The sequence below is a fragment of the Notolepis coatsorum genome (genome assembly GCF_963971535.1).
Source record: "Notolepis coatsorum genome assembly, chromosome: 8".
Classification (NCBI taxonomy): Eukaryota; Metazoa; Chordata; class Actinopteri; order Aulopiformes; family Paralepididae; genus Notolepis; species Notolepis coatsorum.
This window is the reverse complement of record NC_140172.1, coordinates 60254282-60274945: the sequence shown is the minus strand read 5'-3', so window position 1 is coordinate 60274945 and position 20664 is coordinate 60254282. Positions and strand designations below refer to the sequence as shown.

The 20664-nt window shown below is 45.3% G+C and overlaps 1 protein-coding gene across 1 annotated transcript in view; it reads left to right on the top strand.

Annotated features, from left to right (window-relative positions):
- Positions 1-20664, top strand: part of rnf167 (ring finger protein 167) — a 71333-nt gene that overhangs the window by 38788 nt on the left and 11881 nt on the right. Inside the window, exon 9 of the mRNA XM_084320773.1 lies at positions 18333-18413. Coding sequence (XP_084176899.1) covers positions 18333-18413 — 81 coding nt within the window. The remainder of the gene's footprint in view (positions 1-18332; positions 18414-20664) is intronic.

Here is a 20664-nt window from a genome sequence, read left to right as displayed (position 1 = left end):
GGACCCCAGCATCCCTACCAGGGACTGTACCTTGATAGAGAGGTCATCTAATGCTCTGTTGTCTCTGGCTGGGGGGAGACGGTCAATGTCTCTTATCTCCTGTATCACGTAGTCCCATATGCGTCCATAACGTTGGTCGAGGGCTACTAGAGCCGCGGTGTATGGGGTAGTAGAGTTGGAATATGCCAGCGCTATATTGTGCGCTCTGGGCACCTTCAGGTGCTTGAGTAGGATAGCATACTTGTACGTTTCATCCGGTACATCGGACATCATTGTCTCTAAGCACATTCGTAGCTCTGTGTACTGTGCTCTGTTCTCGTGTGTGAAGTCCGCGAACGTCGGTGTGCCAAGGTACGATGCCATGGATGGCTGGCACATCGGTGAGCGTTGGGGGAGAGGCCTCCTGGGCGAGTCTCCCCTTGCGTGTCGTCATGGACTGGTACTTGGTGGGTACCGAAGGTCGGGTACCCAGGTGCTGTTCCTCGGTGCTGACGGTGCGTCAAACTCACCCGTGAGTTGAGTCGGGGGTTTGTAGCGCAGTGCCTCGGGGCTGACGTCTGGGCTGTACTGGACCTCCTGGTCCAGAGTACGTTGCTGCTGGTCGGGGCTGTACTGGGCCTCCTGGTCCAGAGTACGTTGCTGCTGGTCGGGGCTGTACTGGGCCTCCTGGTCCAGAGTACGTTGCTGCTGGTCGGCTTGACATTCCTCCTCTTCCTCTTCCTCTGCTAGGTCCTGGAGTCTTCTGTTCAGTCTCTCGGCGTGGTCCGGTTCTTCCCGGTTGCTGGGTCTCGTATGGACCGGCCGGGGAGGGGGTTCGGAGACGTGGACAGGATCCTCCTGTTGGCGGGGTCCCGGGTCGCTTGGTCGGGTAGGGGAATGTGTCCTAGACCCGTGTCGTGACGATCTCCGGGAGCTCCGTGCGGAGTGAGGGGGTGTCGCCATGGCAATCAATTTGTCCATCAGCTGCGCCTGCAGCCGGTCGCGCTCTGCCTCGCGCTGGGCATGGGCGGCGTCATGCGCTGCTTCGCGCTGGGCATTGGCGGCGTCGCGCTGTGCATTGGCGGCGTCGCGCTGTGCATTGGCGGCGGCGTGCTGTGCATCGGCGCGGCTTCTTTCAATGTTCTCTTCCGTCTGGAGGCGTCTGGTCTCCAGGCGTATGCGGTCTTCGTCACTCCTTTGCCGCGCCTGGAAGCGCTCTCGCTCGGTTGCGGCGTGTTCGCGCTCGCTCGTCTGTTGAGCCTGGAGGCGTTCTCTTTCCATGGTAGAGTGTTCGCGCTCACTTAGTTGTTGCGCTTGAAGTCGATCGCGTTCGGTGGAGGCTGCCAGGGTGGCGATGAATGCCTGCGCCAGCATCTTGTCCGCTTCGCTGGGGGAAGACACCGGCGGAGGTGATCGGCTTCTGGCAGTGCTCGTTGGAGATCCGTTCTCCTGTCGCGCTCCGAGGAGGTCCATCTCCTGGGTGTGCGTCTCTTCTTGTGGTGGGTCGGGTTCCGTCCCTGGAGGGCTTTCTTTATCCTGGAGCTCTCCGGGGACTACCTCGTTGGCGTCGGCGGGGGGTAAAGTCATGTCGGGTCCCTCCTGGTCCCCCCCGTGAGCTTGGTCAGTTACGTTAGAACCCACTGGGGTCTCTACTGGCATGGTCGCCTGTTCGGTAGGGTTTGACGTGCTTTGACTATCCGCTTTAGTTGTTTTATCCGCATTTAACTTCTTTATAAAGCTAGGTATTAGACTGACAGCGTATGCCTCTAGATAGGGAGGTGGCTGACGTCTGCGCTCTGGGCGATCTAGCTTAGGAGAACCGTTTGTGGAGTGTTCATCATCGGCCATGTTAATATTAATATTATATTGATATTACGCTAATTACCCTCCGGCTCGAAGGACCAATTTTAACTGAGGGGTACAATTCCCTGACTGTATTAATAAGTATGGTATCATTAAACCACTACTGTCTTATGTACATTACTACTGGCCATACAGTACACAGGTATATGATATGAACACCTCCACAATGACACGGTTCCACACAAATCTGGGTTATAATAATATTTATTAGCAGCAATGATAGTATATAACAATACTTTACGTAGAGTCGCGCTTATAAGGCAAAGAATGTGCGTGAGTAAATCAATAACGTAAGTCCATTATCATATTACGCAGGAGATAATGAATACCACCTGTATCTTAGGAATTATATCTATGGTACACTAGTAGGGCAGCGGGAGATACTGGTAGGGTCCCTCCGGTTGTAGGCCAGCAGGGGGAGGAAATGTTCGAATGCAAACTCTGGATCAACGGGGAATCAATAAGCTCCAGCTACGGGAGTCGGTACATTACTCCCTTGATCGGCAGACGAAAGCAGCAGCTGTAATCCAAGTATGCGTGCAGCATAGGTGAAAGCCGGTCAGCCTCTCTTAGAGACGGGCTCGAGTGATGTTCCTCACGGGTAAATCCCACTCAGTAGTGGGTGTAGACGATTCTCCTCCGTTCCAACAGCCACAGGACCAAAGCAATATAATAATAATCCAGCCAGAAAAGGGCTCTGCATTCACCGGTGTAGATTCTCCGGTGCGCGGTACTTCACATTAACTAGGTCGAACTTGACGTTATTCCACTAAGCTCTGACACTTTACTATCCTATTCGCACGCGGTTATAAGTGCTCTATTTAGATGCACGGTTGCTCACTTCACTTGGTCGTTGACTCGTGATGAAGGCTTTAACGTTTGAGGGTAACGCGTTCTAGGTTAACTTGACTTTAGGCTAAGTGCTTCTGTATCCACCTGCGACGTATTTATACGTTAGGTGAACAAACTAGTACCAGCCTTATTTCTGTCTCGTATTCTTGCGCAGAGCCGATCATGTTCAGGCATGTCTTTGGCGGTGACTTTGAACTAGACCTTGGGGGTATGGCAGTGGCGCCTAGTGGATCGCTATCCAATAGGAGAACGAAATATTATGGTCTGTACTAGGTAAAAGGGATATTCCGTGTATATGTACAAAGAATACACAAGGGATATCAGACGATATACAAATATTATGCAATATATATCAAGTAGTAAATATATAGATTCGGTTTAATCTGATCCTTCGTAACAACTACCCACTTTCAGAAACCACTCTCAAAGAACACCTACGGGAGACTGCAATTCAAAACTGGCCCCTGTAAATGTCCTAACTCAACCCCCTCCAATGTACAGTAAATGACCAAGTATGGTTTTGTCAATATTCCAATGTACAGTTTTGCTTGTACAGTGTTCCCCACCCACCCCTCACATATTCATAGTAAAGTATGGTCTAATGTATAAGTATGTTTTCATCTCTTTCTGCAGCTTTCTCCAGAACGTGATCTATAGCCCCAAATGCATTATATTGATGATGCAATACAGTTTTATGGCAATCAGCGCGATATAAAAAATTCCAACTAGACGTACTTCTAGAAGTTACTACACGTCATCTGATGTTGACCGGATGGGCTAGGGGGCGTTTATAATTCCGTGGGCAGCGTTATACCAATCATCTAATGTGGGTCAAATGTTGATAATAGCAGTTAGTATCGAAGACAGTAATTGTACACGCTAAAACTCACCCCAGTCTCCGCGCGCCGTTGGGCGATCATCGTAGAGTAGACATTTTATCATTATGGGATGTCGATTTACCCGGTCCATCTCCAGCTTGTATAATGGTATATACGTCCAAATCATGTTGTTTATCGAGTTATTGGCAATCGATCGCTATGTAGTGTGTCGAGATCGAGTCCCGGAACCTATAGCGAGTGCCCGGAAGTAATACGGCCGATCAGCACAACCTCCATAGCACTTCCTGTTAAGCGATTGCGCCGATCGGCCACCAGATGGCGCTCCTGAACCGCCAGAGAGCTCAGTGGGTCCTCCTGGTGGATCTCAGGCCAGCGGAGGGGAAATATGAATCCGATCGCAGATTTTTGAAATATTGATATAAGGACGCTGTAAAGCGTCCTCCGGCAACTTGAGCATGGCCGGGAATGACGCTTTTAAGCGTTTTCCGGCAGTCAAAGTGTTAAAGTTTTCAATCAATCAATCAATCTAGTATGAGTGTCTGTCTGTCCCAAAGAAATAATGTTGTTTGCCATTGCCACAATATTGTACATGATAGAGACCTGCAATTTGTCACAATGATATTGTTCTGCCAATGTATCGCAACAAATATCACACCAATTGATGATAAGTACTTTATATCCAAACTACTTCTACTTTTCAGTACAGAGCAGCTTAAAGTGGAAATGAAGCAGTGCGATAAATACATATTCATATCATCACATTAGTATTTAGATAAGCCACAGAAAAAATCACGTTATAAAAATAAGCAGTTTCTAAGAAAAAACAATTTGTTATGTGCATTTTTGAAGCATTTATCATTATGGGCGCGGCCATTTTGTTGCTGACGTCATGGGGCTTGTTTGGTGTATACACTGCTGGTTAGCTGCCTATAGTGAATGGGTCAGTCGGTAAATAAAATGTTGCCTACAAAACAACGGGACCGCGGTGGTTCTGTTTGTATTGCTCCTGGCTGTTCAAACTAATTTTACCATGTGAGAGAGAGGAAAGTTGGTTAATTTCCACAAACTACCAGTGAAAAAAACAGTGTTGTTGGCTCAGGCTGGCTGCACTCAGGCGGCGTGATCAGCCTGTTGGACAGGGAATGAAGATCCCCAGAGAACACTTCATTGCCTCGGATTATGTTGTTGGGGGTGGAAGGTTTGTCCAGAAGACCACTAATCAGCTGAAGCCTGATGCGGTTCCCTCGGTCTTCGACAGACAGACCGGCGTTAGCTCTCGGGAGCTAGCACCAGCCGGGAGTTAGCACCAGCCGGGGACCGGCGTTAGCAACCGGGAGCGTCGCGGAGCATTCAGCCTGCTGGCTTCACAGCTTGTCGGTGTGCTGGAACCTCGGCAAGCTAACGGTAGCTGGCTACACAGCTTGTCGGTGTGCTGGAACCTCGGCAAGCTAACGGTAGCTGGCTACACAGCTTGTCGGTGTGCTGGAACCTCGGCAAGCTAACGGTAGCTGGCTACACAGCTTGTCGGTGTGCTAATAGCCTCGGCAAGCTAACGGTAGCTGGCTCCAGGCTATTAGCACATCGACAAGCTGCTGGAGCTCCCGATGCTCGGCTGGTTGAAGTGGATCTAGGTAGCCAGCAGGCTGAATGCTCCGCGACGCTCCCGGTTGCTAACGCCGGTCCCCGGCTGGTGCTAACTCCCGGCTAGTGCTAGCTCCCGAGAGCTCGAAGACCGAGGGAACCGCATCAGGCTTCAGCTGATTAGTGGTCTTCTGGACAAACCTTCCACCCCCAACAACATAATCCGAGGCAATGAAGTGTTCTCTGGGGATCTTCATTCCCTGTCCAACAGGCTGATCACGCCGCCTGAGTGCAGCCAGCCTGAGCCAACATGCCAACAACACTGTTTTTTTCACTGGTAGTTTGTGGAAATTAACCAACTTTCCTCTCTCTCACATGGTAAAATTAGTTTGAACAGCCAGGAGCAATACAAACAGAACCACCGCGGTCCCGTTGTTTTGTAGGCAACATTTTATTTACTGACTGACCCATTCACTATAGGCAGCTAACCAGCAGTGTATACACCAAACAAGCCCCATGACGTCAGCCATGACGTCAGCAACAAAATGGCGGCGCCCATGTTGAAAACAGGGATATTATATTTGATTTTTCAGACAAATAAGATAGATTTCACATTTGATTATAGAACCCTGTCTTACACAAGGTACACAACAAACAAACTAGGATCACATTGTTCACTGCTTCATTTCCACTTTAAGTTTCACTTTAATTTCTAGTAGTAGAGTACGTTTAACTTCACATGAAGTAGAGAAAGAAGGGTCTAGAGGCGACACAAGGATTTGGATTTAACACTTTCCGTGCCAGCCGTGCCAGTCCTACATACCCGTTGAGTGCCAACGCTCTATTCAATGACGGAGCGCTCACATTTGTGAACGCATAAACTATATCTTAAATGATGGCTATGTGTCCAATACGACCGTCGCTTATCAATGACTTGTTTGCAGTCAACATTGTCGAAACGGATTGTTTTTTAATCGGTTAATTTCCGTTTTATACCATTTTGAAAAATGCTTGTCTTTTGAAACTTTCAGAAAAAATAAAAGGAATCTGCAGGAATCGCGCTTTACACAAAACACGTTGTCATTTTTCGGCCTATTTAATAAACGCTAGATTATCGATAGTAGGCCTGCCACGATAACACATTTTGCTGGGCGATTAATTGCGCCCGAAAATATCGCGATAAGCGATATTATTGCGACCGGTTAGAGAATTTCTTTTTTGGAGACATTTATTTCCCAAAAGTTCTCAATTTTCTTTTAAAAATTCACTAATATAATGATAATAGCATAATAATGCAAGGACACCGTTTCAAAGTGCAATAAACTTTTATTTAACATTGGAAGACATTTTAAATATCCTAAATAAAAAAATGCTCAGTTTGATTGTTTATTATAAAACAAACTGAAACTGGAAACAAGCCCTCTGTCTGGCTTTTTGTGTCATCCTTTTAACATGTACATGTATTATTAATGTACCTTGCGCCGCGGTACCATGTACAAAATGTTAATAAAGTGTGAGGAAAAAACTGGAAACGTAATAAATAAAAAGGCAGTGAAACAATAATCAAATAAACACCAAAATATATACTATCTCTATTGGAATGGAGCACAGGATAAACTAGGGATGGGCAAAAATAATCCAGATCGATTGATCACATGATGTACTCGTGGAGGAATACGCTGTACAAAATAAACGTATTTTCCGGTGTTTTAGGCTGCGGTTACACCTTTGTTTCGTTTTCAGATGAGTTTCGCTTTTCCAGGTCGCAACGTAGCGGTAGCCGAGTGAGACATACGTTTTGCAACCTGAGCACAGTGATGTAGTACACTGCCAAAGCAGTAGGTGTCAGTAGGTGGCGAACATGAAGGCAATTTTCAACCAATCAGAACTTGAATGTGCCAATACACTTCCTGCAAAGAAAATGTCAACAAGGCGTCGCCATCTTTAAATGCCTATTTACCCAATGCAGCACTTATTTTTCAGAAAAGTGTAATAAAAGTGCAATAAACAAAACGGATACATTCACTGTGTGTTCTGCCTCTCATTTGTTGATGAAACAATGTAGCTAACAATGTTGTTAGCTACATGCTAACGTGAATGGAATATGCCAGTATAACAGTATAGCATTGTGGCTAGAAGCTGACGCTAGCTCACGTTAACCAGCCAGCACCAAACTGATGATATCAGGAGCTATCAGTAGCTAGATAACATTAGAGACAACGCTGTGTGTATTAAACAAAGGTGAATAGATGACTGGGCCATTTTGTTTAATGCTTGTTAAGATTGAAAGAGGAGCTTGAGCTAACAGGGTCTGATAGCTAACGCTAGCTCACGTTAGCCAGCTGCAGTGCTCATGCAATCGGTAATGCTAGCAGAATGAATGGATGTAAACTTTATTTAACATATTGCATAATGGGTACAATACAATACGGCTCAATACAAACAATTGTTAAGGGTATGCAGACTGTTGTAGCTTGGACTGGGGTCCTTATAACAATAACTTGACAACACATGGTAGCTGCAGCTATTTGGGACAGCTCTGTTGTCACCGGAAGGGCACGCAGATGGTATCTACTGCGCATGGGTGTTGAGCAACAACGGCTCCGCGCAGATTACACGACATGTTGTGGGCGAGTTTTTGGCGCTATTCCAAAACGGAAACACAATTTAGCGTTATCAGTAGGGCCACAACGTTTCCTGCCAAAACGGCATTTCTATCTAATAGGGACAGCAAACGTATTCAAAACTACCACAAAAACGACCACAAAAACACTAGTCTAACCATGGCCTTAGACTTTTATTTTGAAGCCCACCGCTCCGTCTTTTCCGGTGTTTTAGACTTTTATTTTGAAGCCCACCGACCGGAGCGGAAGTATTTTTGTTATTATCCTAGCAGCACCTATGAGCGGCCAACTTGTCTCGTCCGGTTCTGTGTTTTTGAGCTAATGATACAACAAATGTTGAGATTGTTGGTGAACAACTAACTTTAGGTTAGTTTTAACGTTAGCTACTAACGTTAGATGCAGCTACTACAGGCAATCAACGATGAGGAGGAAGCGTCAAAGCCGTATATAATAGAATAGCCCTGTGGTGCGTAGGCACGAGAGCGCAACTCGATTACCTGTTATAATAAATTAATTCATGTTTAACTTGTCCCCGTGTCCAGTCCTTTGACTAGCCCCACCCGTTCATTGTAAACAATGATGCATGTAATTGTATTAACGTTATTCTGTGTTGTAGCTATGCTATACGTTGTATTTCGTTTGTTAGCTATTTAGCTAATGTTGTTAGCATTGAATGAGCATCAACGCTAGATCTTTAATCTTTATCAGGGTTCCCACGGACCTGGAAAACATGGGATTCATGGGATTCATTTTCCAGGTATGGAAAGGCATGGAAACTGAGCAAAAGTGACCAATTACATGGAAATAGAAACAGTTGTCCTGGAAAATTTTATTGGATGATGTGTAATAAAATGTAACTATTGAGCACAGAATTAACATGAGTTTATAAAAACCCTTTACACGTGAACAGCTTTTACTGTAGATAGAAATGGATGATCCCATGTTGTAGAGCATGCTCTTGGCATCCTATATGGTATATTGGATGTTGGAATTTGATGCAGGCAGCTTGGTGAGCCAATGGAGCCTTGGCATCTACAGTGAAACTTGAGTGAAACTTCTTATGCAAGTTTATCCTCAAATGTAAGTAGCTGTGTTTTAACTGTGTGGTAAACCTGGGTTTATCAACGTTAGTTAGTAAGCAGTGCAATCTTGCTAACTAGCTAGCCAACGTTAGCTCTCATAACGAGCCAGTTAGCCAGCGCCAGGTACAGTAGCTAGCCAACGTTAGCTCTCATAACGAGCCAGTTAGCCAGCGCCAGGTACAGTAGCTAGCCAACGTTAGCTCTCATAACGAGCCAGTTAGCCAGCGCCAGGTACAGTAGCTAGCCAACGTTAGCTCTCATAACGAGCCAGTTAGCCAGCGCCAGGTACAGTAGCTACCAACGTTAGCTCTCATAACGAGGCAGTTAGCCAGCTCCAGGTACAGTAGCTAGCCAACGTTAGCTCTCATAACGAGCCAGTTAGCCAGCGCCAGGTACAGTAGCTAGCCAACGTTAGCTCTCATAACGAGCCAGTTAGCCAGCACCAGGTACAGTAGCTAGCCAACGTTAGCTCCAGGGGCGGGGCTAGGGGGTGGCTACTTGGGCTCAAGCCCTGAATGTTTTCTGAAAAGCCCCGAATCTATTTTAAAAAAAAATATTTTTTTTATTTTTTCTGACAATTCATCATTGTTGCATGAAAATATGTTTGCACCAGATTTAGCAGAAGCTAATTTCCATTTGTGGTCTATCCAGCTGCTAACTGTATTTGAGTGAGTTAAAGTGCAACCTCCACGTTGTATTTTTGTTCAATAAACAATGTGGACTAGGCCAACAGTGACTTTCATGAAGAATTGTAAAAAAAAGTATTGAAATTGACCCAGTTTTAGCGTTTTTATCAAAACATTTTGTCTGCCCAACACAATCAACATGCACTTGCATATTTTAATCAATGGTTTATAACGTGCACGTGTAATGTCGTCACAACAGGTATTGGTCACCAGGGGTATCACCAGGGGGCGCTGAGAGTCACACAGCTAGTGGCAGGCAGAGAGCCTTGCTACCATAGATATATGCTTGCTACTACTAGCCGAATGGAAATGTATCTGTTTCACCTCACTATTGCTCCGTGATTATAGCCATCCATCCATCTCTAAAGCTAACCACGTTACCATATTTGTAATAATGTAAATCATTGTGTCGTTGTACACATTGTGTTTATAACGTTAGTAGATAACATAGCTTAGCTTGGTAGCTATTGTGCTAACAACATATCCCGACATCCGGCTCGCTGGCCGGCATGAACGGCCGACCCAAAATGGTTCTCTCCTCTCTGTACACCCCGACCCGACCCCACGGGTGCCCTGCCGGGGGGCCCATGGACGCGACGGCAGCCGCAGGGCGCCCGAGCCCGCAAAGGCTAGTGTTACACGATAGCTATGAGCTAACTAGCGCTGCGGGCTCCGGCGCCCTGCGGCCGCCGCTGTTGTCGAGTCCACAAGCTTCACTCGGTGCATCAGTCACGAAAGGGGCTATGATGAGCTTGGCAAGCCAGAGTAAAACACAGTTTTCAATCAATCAATAACAACATTAACCAGACTCTCGTTGTGTCTATTATGCTAACGCTAACGTTACCTCATTGTGTCTATTCTACACAGATAGCCTCTCGTGTCTATCTGCTAACGTTAGCATTAGGCTAACTAACGTTACGTCCCTAACCCCCAACAACAAGCGTAACTAATCAGCGATCTTTTTGTCAGACTAAACTCTCCGCTCGGTGGCAAATTGTGTTGATGTCGGTTTTGTTTCATCAATAAATGAGGCAGAATACACAGTGACTGTATCCTTTTTTATTGCACTCGTTTCTTGCTGCAAACACACAAAAGATATCCTACGCGAGACATTAAAGATGGCGGCGCGGACATTCTGTTTTCGTTCAGACTCCCCAAACAGTGACGTCACGCGTCTCTCTTCTGACCAATCAGTGGTCTGCAGTTTTTCACGTGTCATTTCTGGAGCTCTCATGCTGATCACCAGCAGCCCCGCCTCCCCACACGGAGACAAACTGAGTACTTTATTTTAGTGGAAAAGCAACATTAGATTCGGCTCATTAATATGCAAGCCACACCTGTTGTGACGTCGGCGTTTTGATAAGCTTTTTTGATTCGCGCGTGCATGTTATTCGTGCGTGGACCTTTTTAACTCTTTCAGAGTGGCATTTCCGGTGTCAAATGGAAATAAATAAATAATGAAATTATATACCAATGATGTAAACTACCCATAATTGATCAGTAGGGTTTAACCTAGAGGTTGGCCTTTAAGTCTTGGTGTCATGGTAGACTCAGACCTAAGCTTTAAATCACAATCAACAAGTTGACAAAAACTTAATTCTTCCACCTTAGAAACATAGCTAAAGTACGGCCATTTATAAATCAAAAGGACGCTGAAAACCAGATCCATGCCTTTATTTCAAGCCAACTCGACTACTGTAATGCACTCCTTACCGGCCTCCCGAAAAAATACGATGATAACTATTTTATTGCAATGCACTATTGCATTATTTTATTCTATTTTACTAACTATTTTATTGCACTGCACTATTTTACTTTGTATCAGTGAATCATAGACGCCTGGCCATAAGAGCATTCGGAGCATCTCTGCTCTCCCACTATTGAACTTGGGGGAGCAAAGGTATGCTCTTGCTCCACCACTTTTTGATCATATGAAAAATATGATATACCCCCCCCCCAATATATAAATCTAACCATAACTACGTTATGGTTAACTGAGTTTTATAGTGAAAAGAGCAGCTTTATTGGTCAAGATTGAAGGCTCTATATTGCAGGAAATTGCACGTACAGGTTAATTAAATTCAAAAAAAATCTGCCGCTTGCCTGCAAAAAAAAATTTGAAAAAGAAAATAAATAAAAATAAAAAGACGGGCACCTATCTGGGCTAAGCCCCGGATCTCCTATAATCCTAAATCCGCCCCTGGTTAGCTCTCATAACGATAACCAGTTTGATTTACAAAAGCTTTTACAAACGCTTTTACAGAGTAAGAGTAGTAGGGGTGAAACGATGCAACCTCACAACGATTAATTTCGATTATGATTACGAGGAGTTGAGAAGAGTAGGAAAAGAAGACAGGAGCGGACACAAGGGGAGGTGTGGAGAGGACAGGATGAGATAGGAGAGGAGTGGAAGAGAGAACATATATCAATCCCAGTGCTCATGTGTTCCAGTTCAATAAATTGTTGTTCATCTCCAGCTTGTTGCATTATTTCATGCATTGATATTATCAATAAGACATAATCTCTAAGCATTTACAATGTAGACTTGACTGGTACATCTTTTAAATCAAGTAAGTAGTCAGGTGTCCTAGGGGGTTGTGTGTGTGAGGGGAGGGGGGGCGCGGATGGGGGCGGAAAACTTCAGGGGCCTATAGATCATCACTTAATATGGTACCTGGAAAATCAGGAGGTAGTATGGAAAAAAAATTCAGGGCAAGCGTGGGAACCCTGTTTATTTAGCAGTCCAGTTTCTCCGGGCAGTAGCGAGTAACTACTTGGGTCTAAAAATAGCTAACGTTACACTACAAAGAACGCTACTTGGTTAAAAGGAGCAACACTGTTGAGAAATGTAGTTAACACTTTGGCTGCCATGGGTTAAATTCATTATCAACCGTAGGTTGCCGGCTCTATTTGTCTATAGAGAAAGTCCCCTTCTTTGCAGGGCTATAACTTTTTAAATTCTATTGCTACATTGCCATTATTAGGGCCCATTCAAAGTCCTATATGTATTGTTCATTGTGTAGCAACGTTAAACTTTTTCATTCACATATTCATAGTAAAGTATGGTCTAATGTATAAGTATGTTTTCATCTCTTTCTGCAGCTTTCTCCAGAACGTGATCTATAGCCCCAAATACATTATATTGATGATGCAATACAGTTTTATGGCAATCAGCGCGATATAAAAAATTCCAACTAGACGTACTTCTAGAAGTTACTACACGTCATCTGATGTTGACCGGATGGGCTAGGGGGCGTTTATAATTCCGTGGGCAGCCAGATCCTCCGGACGAGGAGGAGGTCTGGCCGTGCTGTTTAAAAAAACCTTCAACTGCCGCGCTCTCAACTGTGATAATTTCTCCAGCTTCGAGGTACAGTTGATTATGCTAGACTTGGACTCTCCCCTCCTAATTGTTCTTGTGTATCGACCGCCAAGTAGTAAGAACTTTATTTTACAATTTTCGGATTTTATCTCTACTATTATGTCAAAGCATGACAAAGTTTTGATCCTTGGAGACTTTAACATTCATGTATGCTGCCCTTCCAAGCCTATGGTGTCAGACTTTTTACATCTGATTGACTCGCTTGGTCTCTCCCAGCTCGTCACTGACTCTACCCACAGGTTGGGCCATACACTAGATCTAGTGTTAACATCTGGTTTTCCAGTGTCCAGTTTAATCACAACAAATGCATGCTCATCTGATCATCTTGCTGTTATGTTTACCTTATCTCTGTTACTCCCCACACCCAAACCCCTTCCCCCTGCACGTCTCTCTCGCAACATTAACCCCTCGACTGCCAGTAAGTTCTCCACTGCCTTCATAGCTGCCCCTAACACCTGCACTATTGAAGCCTCTCCCTCCCATCTTAGCACTGAAGAGCTTACATCCCTTTTCAACACCACCTGCCTCTCCACTCTAGACTCTGTAGCCCCCCTTAGACAGAAAAAACCTAAGCCTAAAGGGCAGCCCTGGCTCAATGATAACACCAGAGCCCAGAGAAAAGAGTATAGGAAGGCAGAGCGGAAGTGGAAACGTGACAAACTTCAAGTTTCACTTGAAATGCTTAGGGACAGTCGCATTAACTACCAGCTAGCGGTTAAAGCGGCGAGAGTCACATATTTTTCTGACCTCATCAACAACTCCCACAACCCCAGGACCCTGTTCACTACCATCAACTCTCTCATTAGCCCCCCCCCCAGCACCTGCCTGGATGTGTCCCCAGCTAAGTGTGAGGAATTCTCAAATTTTTTCACCACCAAAGTTGAAAATATCAGAAGGAACATCTCACCCCCCACACGTAATGTAGCTGTCCCTCTGGTCTGCTCATCTACACTGACCTGCTTTCAGCCCATCAGTCTACTCACCCTCACAGAGATAGTTTCCTCTATGAAACCTGCAACCTGCCCCCTTGACACTGTTCCCACTGCTCTCCTGAAACAGGTTTTTCACACAACCGGTCCCAGCATCCTCTCCATTATTAACAGCTCCCTGGCAACTGGTACTGTTCCATCCTGCTTTAAACATGCAGTAGTCCAGCCCCTATTGAAAAAACCAAACCTTGACCCCACCCTGCACAGTAATTACAGGCCCATTTCCAAGCTTCCTTTTCTGTCAAAAATACTTGAAAAGGTTGTTCTGTGCCAATTGTCTCCCTACCTGCACCAGAACAGCATCCTGGAGACATTTCAGTCAGGGTTCAGGACTGGCCATAGCACAGAATCAGCCCTCCTTAAAGTGTCAAATGACCTACTCCTCGCCGCTGACAACCGTGACTGCTCTATTTTAATGCTGCTTGACCTCAGTGCAGCCTTCGACACTGTTGATCACACCATTTTATTAGATCGTCTCCAACATGGGGTTGGTGTCAGTGACACTGCATTAGCATGGTTTTCCTCCTATCTCACAAATAGAAGCTTTGCTGTCAACATCGCCAACTGCTCCTCCCCCTCAACCTCCCTCTCCTGTGGGGTCCCACAAGGGTCCATCCTTGGCCCGATCATGTTCTCCCTTTACATGCTACCCCTTGGTCCAATCATTCAGAAGCACAACATCTCTTTTCACTGTTATGCTGACGACACACAGCTTTATGTTTCCCTGAAACCCAACAACCAGTCTCTACTTAACAGTCTCATATCCTGCCTGGATGATGTTAAATGTTGGATGGCACAAAACTCTCTACAACTAAATCAAAACAAATCCGAAATAATCCTCTTCGGTCCCCCAGACGCTGTCACCACCCTTACCAACAGCCTTGGCAACCTGTCCTCCCTGGTCAAGCCGTATGTCAAGAACCTAGGGGTCATTTTTGATCCACAATTTAAATTTGACAGACAAGTAAACTCAGTGGTAAAGGCATGTTTTTTCCAACTACGCACCATTGCCAAACTCAAAGCCCTTCTCTCCCCTGCAGACCTTCAGAGAGTCATCCACGCCTTCATTTCATCTAGATTAGACTACTGCAACTCCCTCTATATAGGCATTAACCAGTCTTCCCTGTCCCGCTTACAACTGGTACAAAACGCTGCTGCCAGACTGTTGACCGGAACCCGCAAGAGAGACCACATCACCCCTGTCCTTGCCTCCCTTCATTGGCTCCCAGTACGCTACAGGATAGATTTTAAGGTTCTCCTATTTGTTTTTAAAGCCCTTAATGGTCACACACCCTCCTACATCTCAGACCTCCTATCCCCCTATTCCAACACCAGGTCCCTCAGGTCAGCCGATCAGAGGCTCCTGACAGTCCGGAGGTCTAACCTCAAGCTCAGGGGGGGCCGTGCCTTTGCTATCGCAGCCCCTGAACTGTGGAACAGCATCCCCACCTCCATTAGGCTCGCCCCCTCGATAGATGCCTTCAAATCGAGGCTCAAAACCCACTTCTACCTACTAGCCTTTCCCGTTCACTGACTCATGCCCTGTTTTTCTATGTGTTTGCCTGTGTGCCCTCCCATAAAACGGAGTGTGATTGTTGTCTATATGTATCTTGTGTATTTACCCTCTGTACAGCACTTTGGTTGACACGCGTCATGTGAAATGTGCTTTATAAATAAATTTGATTGATTGATTGATCTAATGTGGGTCAAATGTTGATAATAGCAGTTAGTATCGAAGACGGTAACTTTACACGCTAAAACTCACCCCAGTCTCCGCGCGCCGTTGGGCGATCATCGTAGAGTAGAAATGTTATCATTATGGGATGTAGATTTACCCGGTCCATCTCCAGCTTGTATAATGGTATATACGTCCAAATCATGTTGTTTATCGAGTTATTGGCAATCGATCGCTATGTAGTGTGACGAGCCAGAGTCCCGGGACATGTACCGAGTGCCCGGAAGTAATACGGCCGTCCAGCACAACCTCTACGGCACTTCCTGTTAAGCGATTGCACCGATCGGCCACCAGATGGCGCTCCTGAACCGCCAGAGAGCTCAGTGGGTCCTCCTGGTGGATCTCAGGCCAGCGGAGGGGACATATGAATCCGATCCCAGATTTTTGAAATATTGATATCAAAGACGCTGTAAAGCGTCTTCGGCAACTTGAGCATGGCCGGGAATGACGTGTTTAAGCGTTTCCCGGCACCCAAAGTGTTAAGCTATATGTGCCGTTGCTAGTGCCCCACGGAGCTCCCGTGCTGTGCGCTGTAGTAAGGCCAGCGGGCCCCCACACGGAGAGTGACTGACAAGGGGTACTGGTTCCGCCTCATTAAAACAAACGCGCAAATAGCAATTAATCGCGCCCGTCAAAATCATTGCATTCATTTGAATTATCGCGCCGATTAATCGATTTATTGCTTATCGCGGCAGGCCTAATCGATAGTATATGTTGTAATGGGAAATATTAAAGGACAAAATGATGAGCCGTTTTATAAATCATTCTGAGTCATTATTAATAATAGAAAAGTTTATTTCACCGTGGCCACAATGAAAGGACAGTACAGACGGATACATCATGTTTACACACTAGCGTCTGGCCATAAAGTGACCAGGAGGTCTGGGCAGAACATAGTTTATACACACTTGCAAGACGTAACATTAGAACAGATATGATGATGAAAGTAAATAAAAATTGTTCCCAGTTACGGGAAGTAATAACCTTGTTTTGGCTGGCTGGGGAGATGTCGGTACCTTGGAGTCTCTTAAAGAGACACATTACACTAGTTGGTCACACTGAAACAGTCAAGCTGTAAAATGATATCTCAACACAGATCTATAATGACATGATAATATTTTCCACCACAATGTGTACTTATGCACGCTATAGAAGTGGGCTGAAAAATCGATTATCTTATTTCCTGATCAGCACGCACACACTCAGCCACACACACACATATGGGACACGTTGATATATAGGTGAAAACGGCTCTGATTATCCCAATACTGGTAAAAATAGATTCCTTACCTCAGATCAGATGTTCTCCAAAAAGATTATTCCAATTCCTGATCGCCATTCCAAATATCGATCGCGTTTATTGATCCAATGCTGGGTGGTCGAAAGACATATTCCACGCTGTTCTGATGGTGGGCGATGACTGCAATAGGCTCGGATTACATGCCTGACAAGTAAAACATTTTCCCCACCCATTTTATTCAGTCCAATCCAATGGGGTGCAATACCATCCGGAGAGACGATAGGGGGCGGTATTTTCCCTGTTCGAGCTCAGATAGATCCCCACTGGTAACGTGAGGCTAGATTGATGAAAAATGAATGGAAATCGATAATAAAAAAAAAAATAACGATTAAAAACAGATTTCTCGTCGGTTGGCACTCAACGGTTGGCATGAACTAACGAGAATTCTCGTCGCTGGCACTCAAAGTGTTAAAACCTGCAGCAGCGAATACTTGACTGGAGAGGAACTCATAGGATCAGTCCAGACCAGCAAAAGTATCTTTGAGTGATGTGCTAAATAACGGCTACATCTGTCAGATAGAAACTTGACGGAAGGTATTACTGTCCATTGGTTTATTTTTTTATTACAATCCAACGTCAACTTAAAAAAACAGACTAGACACAGCGGATCAATGTAGCGCTGTAAGCGCTCTACAGATAATGAGCGTCATTATGTAAAATGTCCAGTGTCACCGGAATATCAGTGTTGTCAAGAATGTATTAGTCATGGGAAATTTCACATCACTGCTGCAACCCTAGTACTGTCTCATTATTCCAACACATGATTCCGACAAATCCACACGTATAGGCTGATGCATTGTCGGCAATTCACATCAGCCATTTGGTGTCATATGAAGTTGTCTTTTTTTTTAAACTTTGGCCATTCCCCTGGCTCTTTTATGTGTTTATCACATTTATTCTGGTCAAGGATGACCGACAGAAACAGGCTGAAAGGGTTCAGATGGGGGGGAAGACACTCTGGGAAAGGCACGGCTGCAGTCCGGGATTCGAACTCGCTAAACCCCAGATCCGTGACGAGCACGGTTGTCCACGGCGCCGAAATAGCGCTCGCGGTACGTGGTGAGCTACTGGAGCTCCCCCATATGAAGTTGTCTTAACGGATTTATTGATTTGAAATGCAAAAAAGAAATGTCATAGGACTCTGTTGTACGTGATTATGTTTACGTTGGCTAACAGGCTTCGCATTAGCGGCTCTTTGAGCCTTTAATGTCGACTTTACACCAGAACGTAGGAGGAAACTGAAGCATAGCTGCTGTGACCCAGTGCTGGTTATTGGCTTTTTGCGAGCAAGTTCATGCTCACAAATATTGAGTGGTCAGTCATTAGGAGGACACACACTGTGGGTTATTTAATTATTTTAATAATACATTTTTATCAAGTGATATTCCTCTTTTAACTCTGTAAATGCCTTCTCTTGCAGGTGATGATTATGATGTCTGTGCCATCTGTCTGGATGAGTATGAAGAGGGAGACAAGCTGCGAGTTTTACCATGTTCACACGGTAATTATTAATACTTATATTAGGCCTACAGTGTATTAGTAATGATGACATTTGATTCTTCTTCGTCTTTGCAAATCAGGCTGTTCATTCTGACCACTCTTAGGTTTATAATAATAATAAATTTAATTTGTATTGCACTTTTTGTTCACTGGGATCCGAAAGTGCTACAGGGTTAAAACAGTTAAAAAATAAAATAATTATTAGTAAAAAAAATTAAATACAGAATAAAAATAGAACATAGTTAAAAACATAGTATAAACAGAAAATGTAAGACAACAGCACAAGAAAAAAATAATATCACAAGATAAAAATAAAAAGCTAACAGTCAAAGGCCTTTTGAAACGGATAGGTTTTCAGTCCTGCTTTTAAAAGAGTCCAGGCTCTGTGGTGCCCTCAGCTGGATGGGAAGGCTGTTCCACATGCGTGGTGCAGCCGTGCAGAAGGCTCGGTCACCCATGGTGCAGAGCCGGGTATTGGGGACCCGAAGGAGCAGGCTACCTGCAGATCTGAGGGTACGGGTGGAGGATTGTGGAGTGATGAGTTCCTGAAAGTAGAGGGGTGCATGTCCGTTTATGCAGTTATGGGTGAGCATCAGGATTTTGTAATTGATCCGGGATGAGACGGGGAGCCAATGTAGTGAGTGGAGGATGGGGGTTATGTCATCGTGTTTACAGACTCTCATCAGGATCCTGGCAGCACTGTTCTGGATGTATTGCAGCTTTTGGATGCTCTTGTCAGGAATCCCGATGAGTCTGTTACAGTAGTCCAGTCTTGAGGAGACAAAGACATGAACAAGCTTCTCTGCGTCTGACAGGGTTAAAGTGGGACGGAGTTTGGATATATTTTTTAGGTGATAGAATGAGGTCTTGCAGAGGTGTTTTATGTGGATGTTGAAGGTCAGGTGGGGGTCAAATCGAACCCCCAGATTTGTGACTGAGGGGGAGAGGGGGATTACCTGGCCGTCAGAGTTTTTTTTGCTGTTTAGTTGGAGGAAGTTGCTGTTCATCCATGCCTTTATCTCCTCAAGACAGGTGTTGAGGCATGATAGAGCTGCAGAGGGGTTTGGGGCAGTTTTTATGTAGAGTTGTGTGTCATCGGCATAACAGTGGAAGGTTTATGTTTATAGGTTTATGTTAAAGGGGCACCAAAAAACAATGCTGATTTATTTTTGCACATAATCTCACACACAATCCAAATCTCACATTCATTTAGTTTGACAATTGGTACGTCACATCATGGTACGATGGCGCGACCGAGGTCGGTCGCCGTTGGTTTTGCTCCGCAGAGATTGCGCGCACTTTTAGTTATTATGTTTCTTTTTAATACTTTTTTTTATAAAAACCATGCTTGGACGTCGTACGACCGCCAGTCACTTATGGATTTAAACTCCGGACTGAAAGAGGAGTTTAACGACACTTTTTGCCAAGATTGGCCATCGGAGATAAGACGGGACAAGGACAAAGACGAGGACAATTGAAAAGGCGGTGAGATCAAACGGAAGCACAGAGGACGGAGAAGTGGAATCAGAATCAGGCTAAAGAGTTCTGCTTACCGGCCCGCGATCCCATCGATTCTGTTGGCGAATGTACGTTCGCTGGAGAATAAGATGGATGATCTCCGTGCAAGGATTAGATTCCAACGGGACGTGAGAGACTGCAACATCCTATGCTTTAAGGAGACATAGTTGAAGCCATCAACACCGGATCACAACATCATCCCATCTGATTCCTTCTCTGTCTTCCGCGCTGACCAAACAGAAGAGTCGGGAAAGTCCATAGGTGGAGGGGTCTGCTTCCTCACAAACAACGGCTGGTGCAGCCCCAAGGAGCTAAAGATTCTTTCCCGCTCCTGTTCGCCGGACCTTGAACATTTGTCCATTCTATGTCGCCCGTTCTATCTCCCCCGGGAATTCACAGCCATAATCATCACAGCAGTATACATCCCACCGCAAGCAGATACCGCCAAAGCTCTGGCAGACCTACAGGACTCATTGAACCAACACCAAATCAAGCATCCAGACACGGCTATGATCGTAGCTGGCAATTTCAATAAGGCTAATCTTAAAAACGTTATGCCAAACTTCTACCAGCACATTACATGCACCACCAGGGGAGGGAATACGCTAGATCACTGTTACACCCCTTTTAAGAAGGGCTATAAGGCAGTACCGGCTCCTCCCCTAGGTAAATCTGACCACGACGCCATATTTCTTTTGCCCGGCTACAAACAAAGAGCCCGAGAGGCTGTTGTG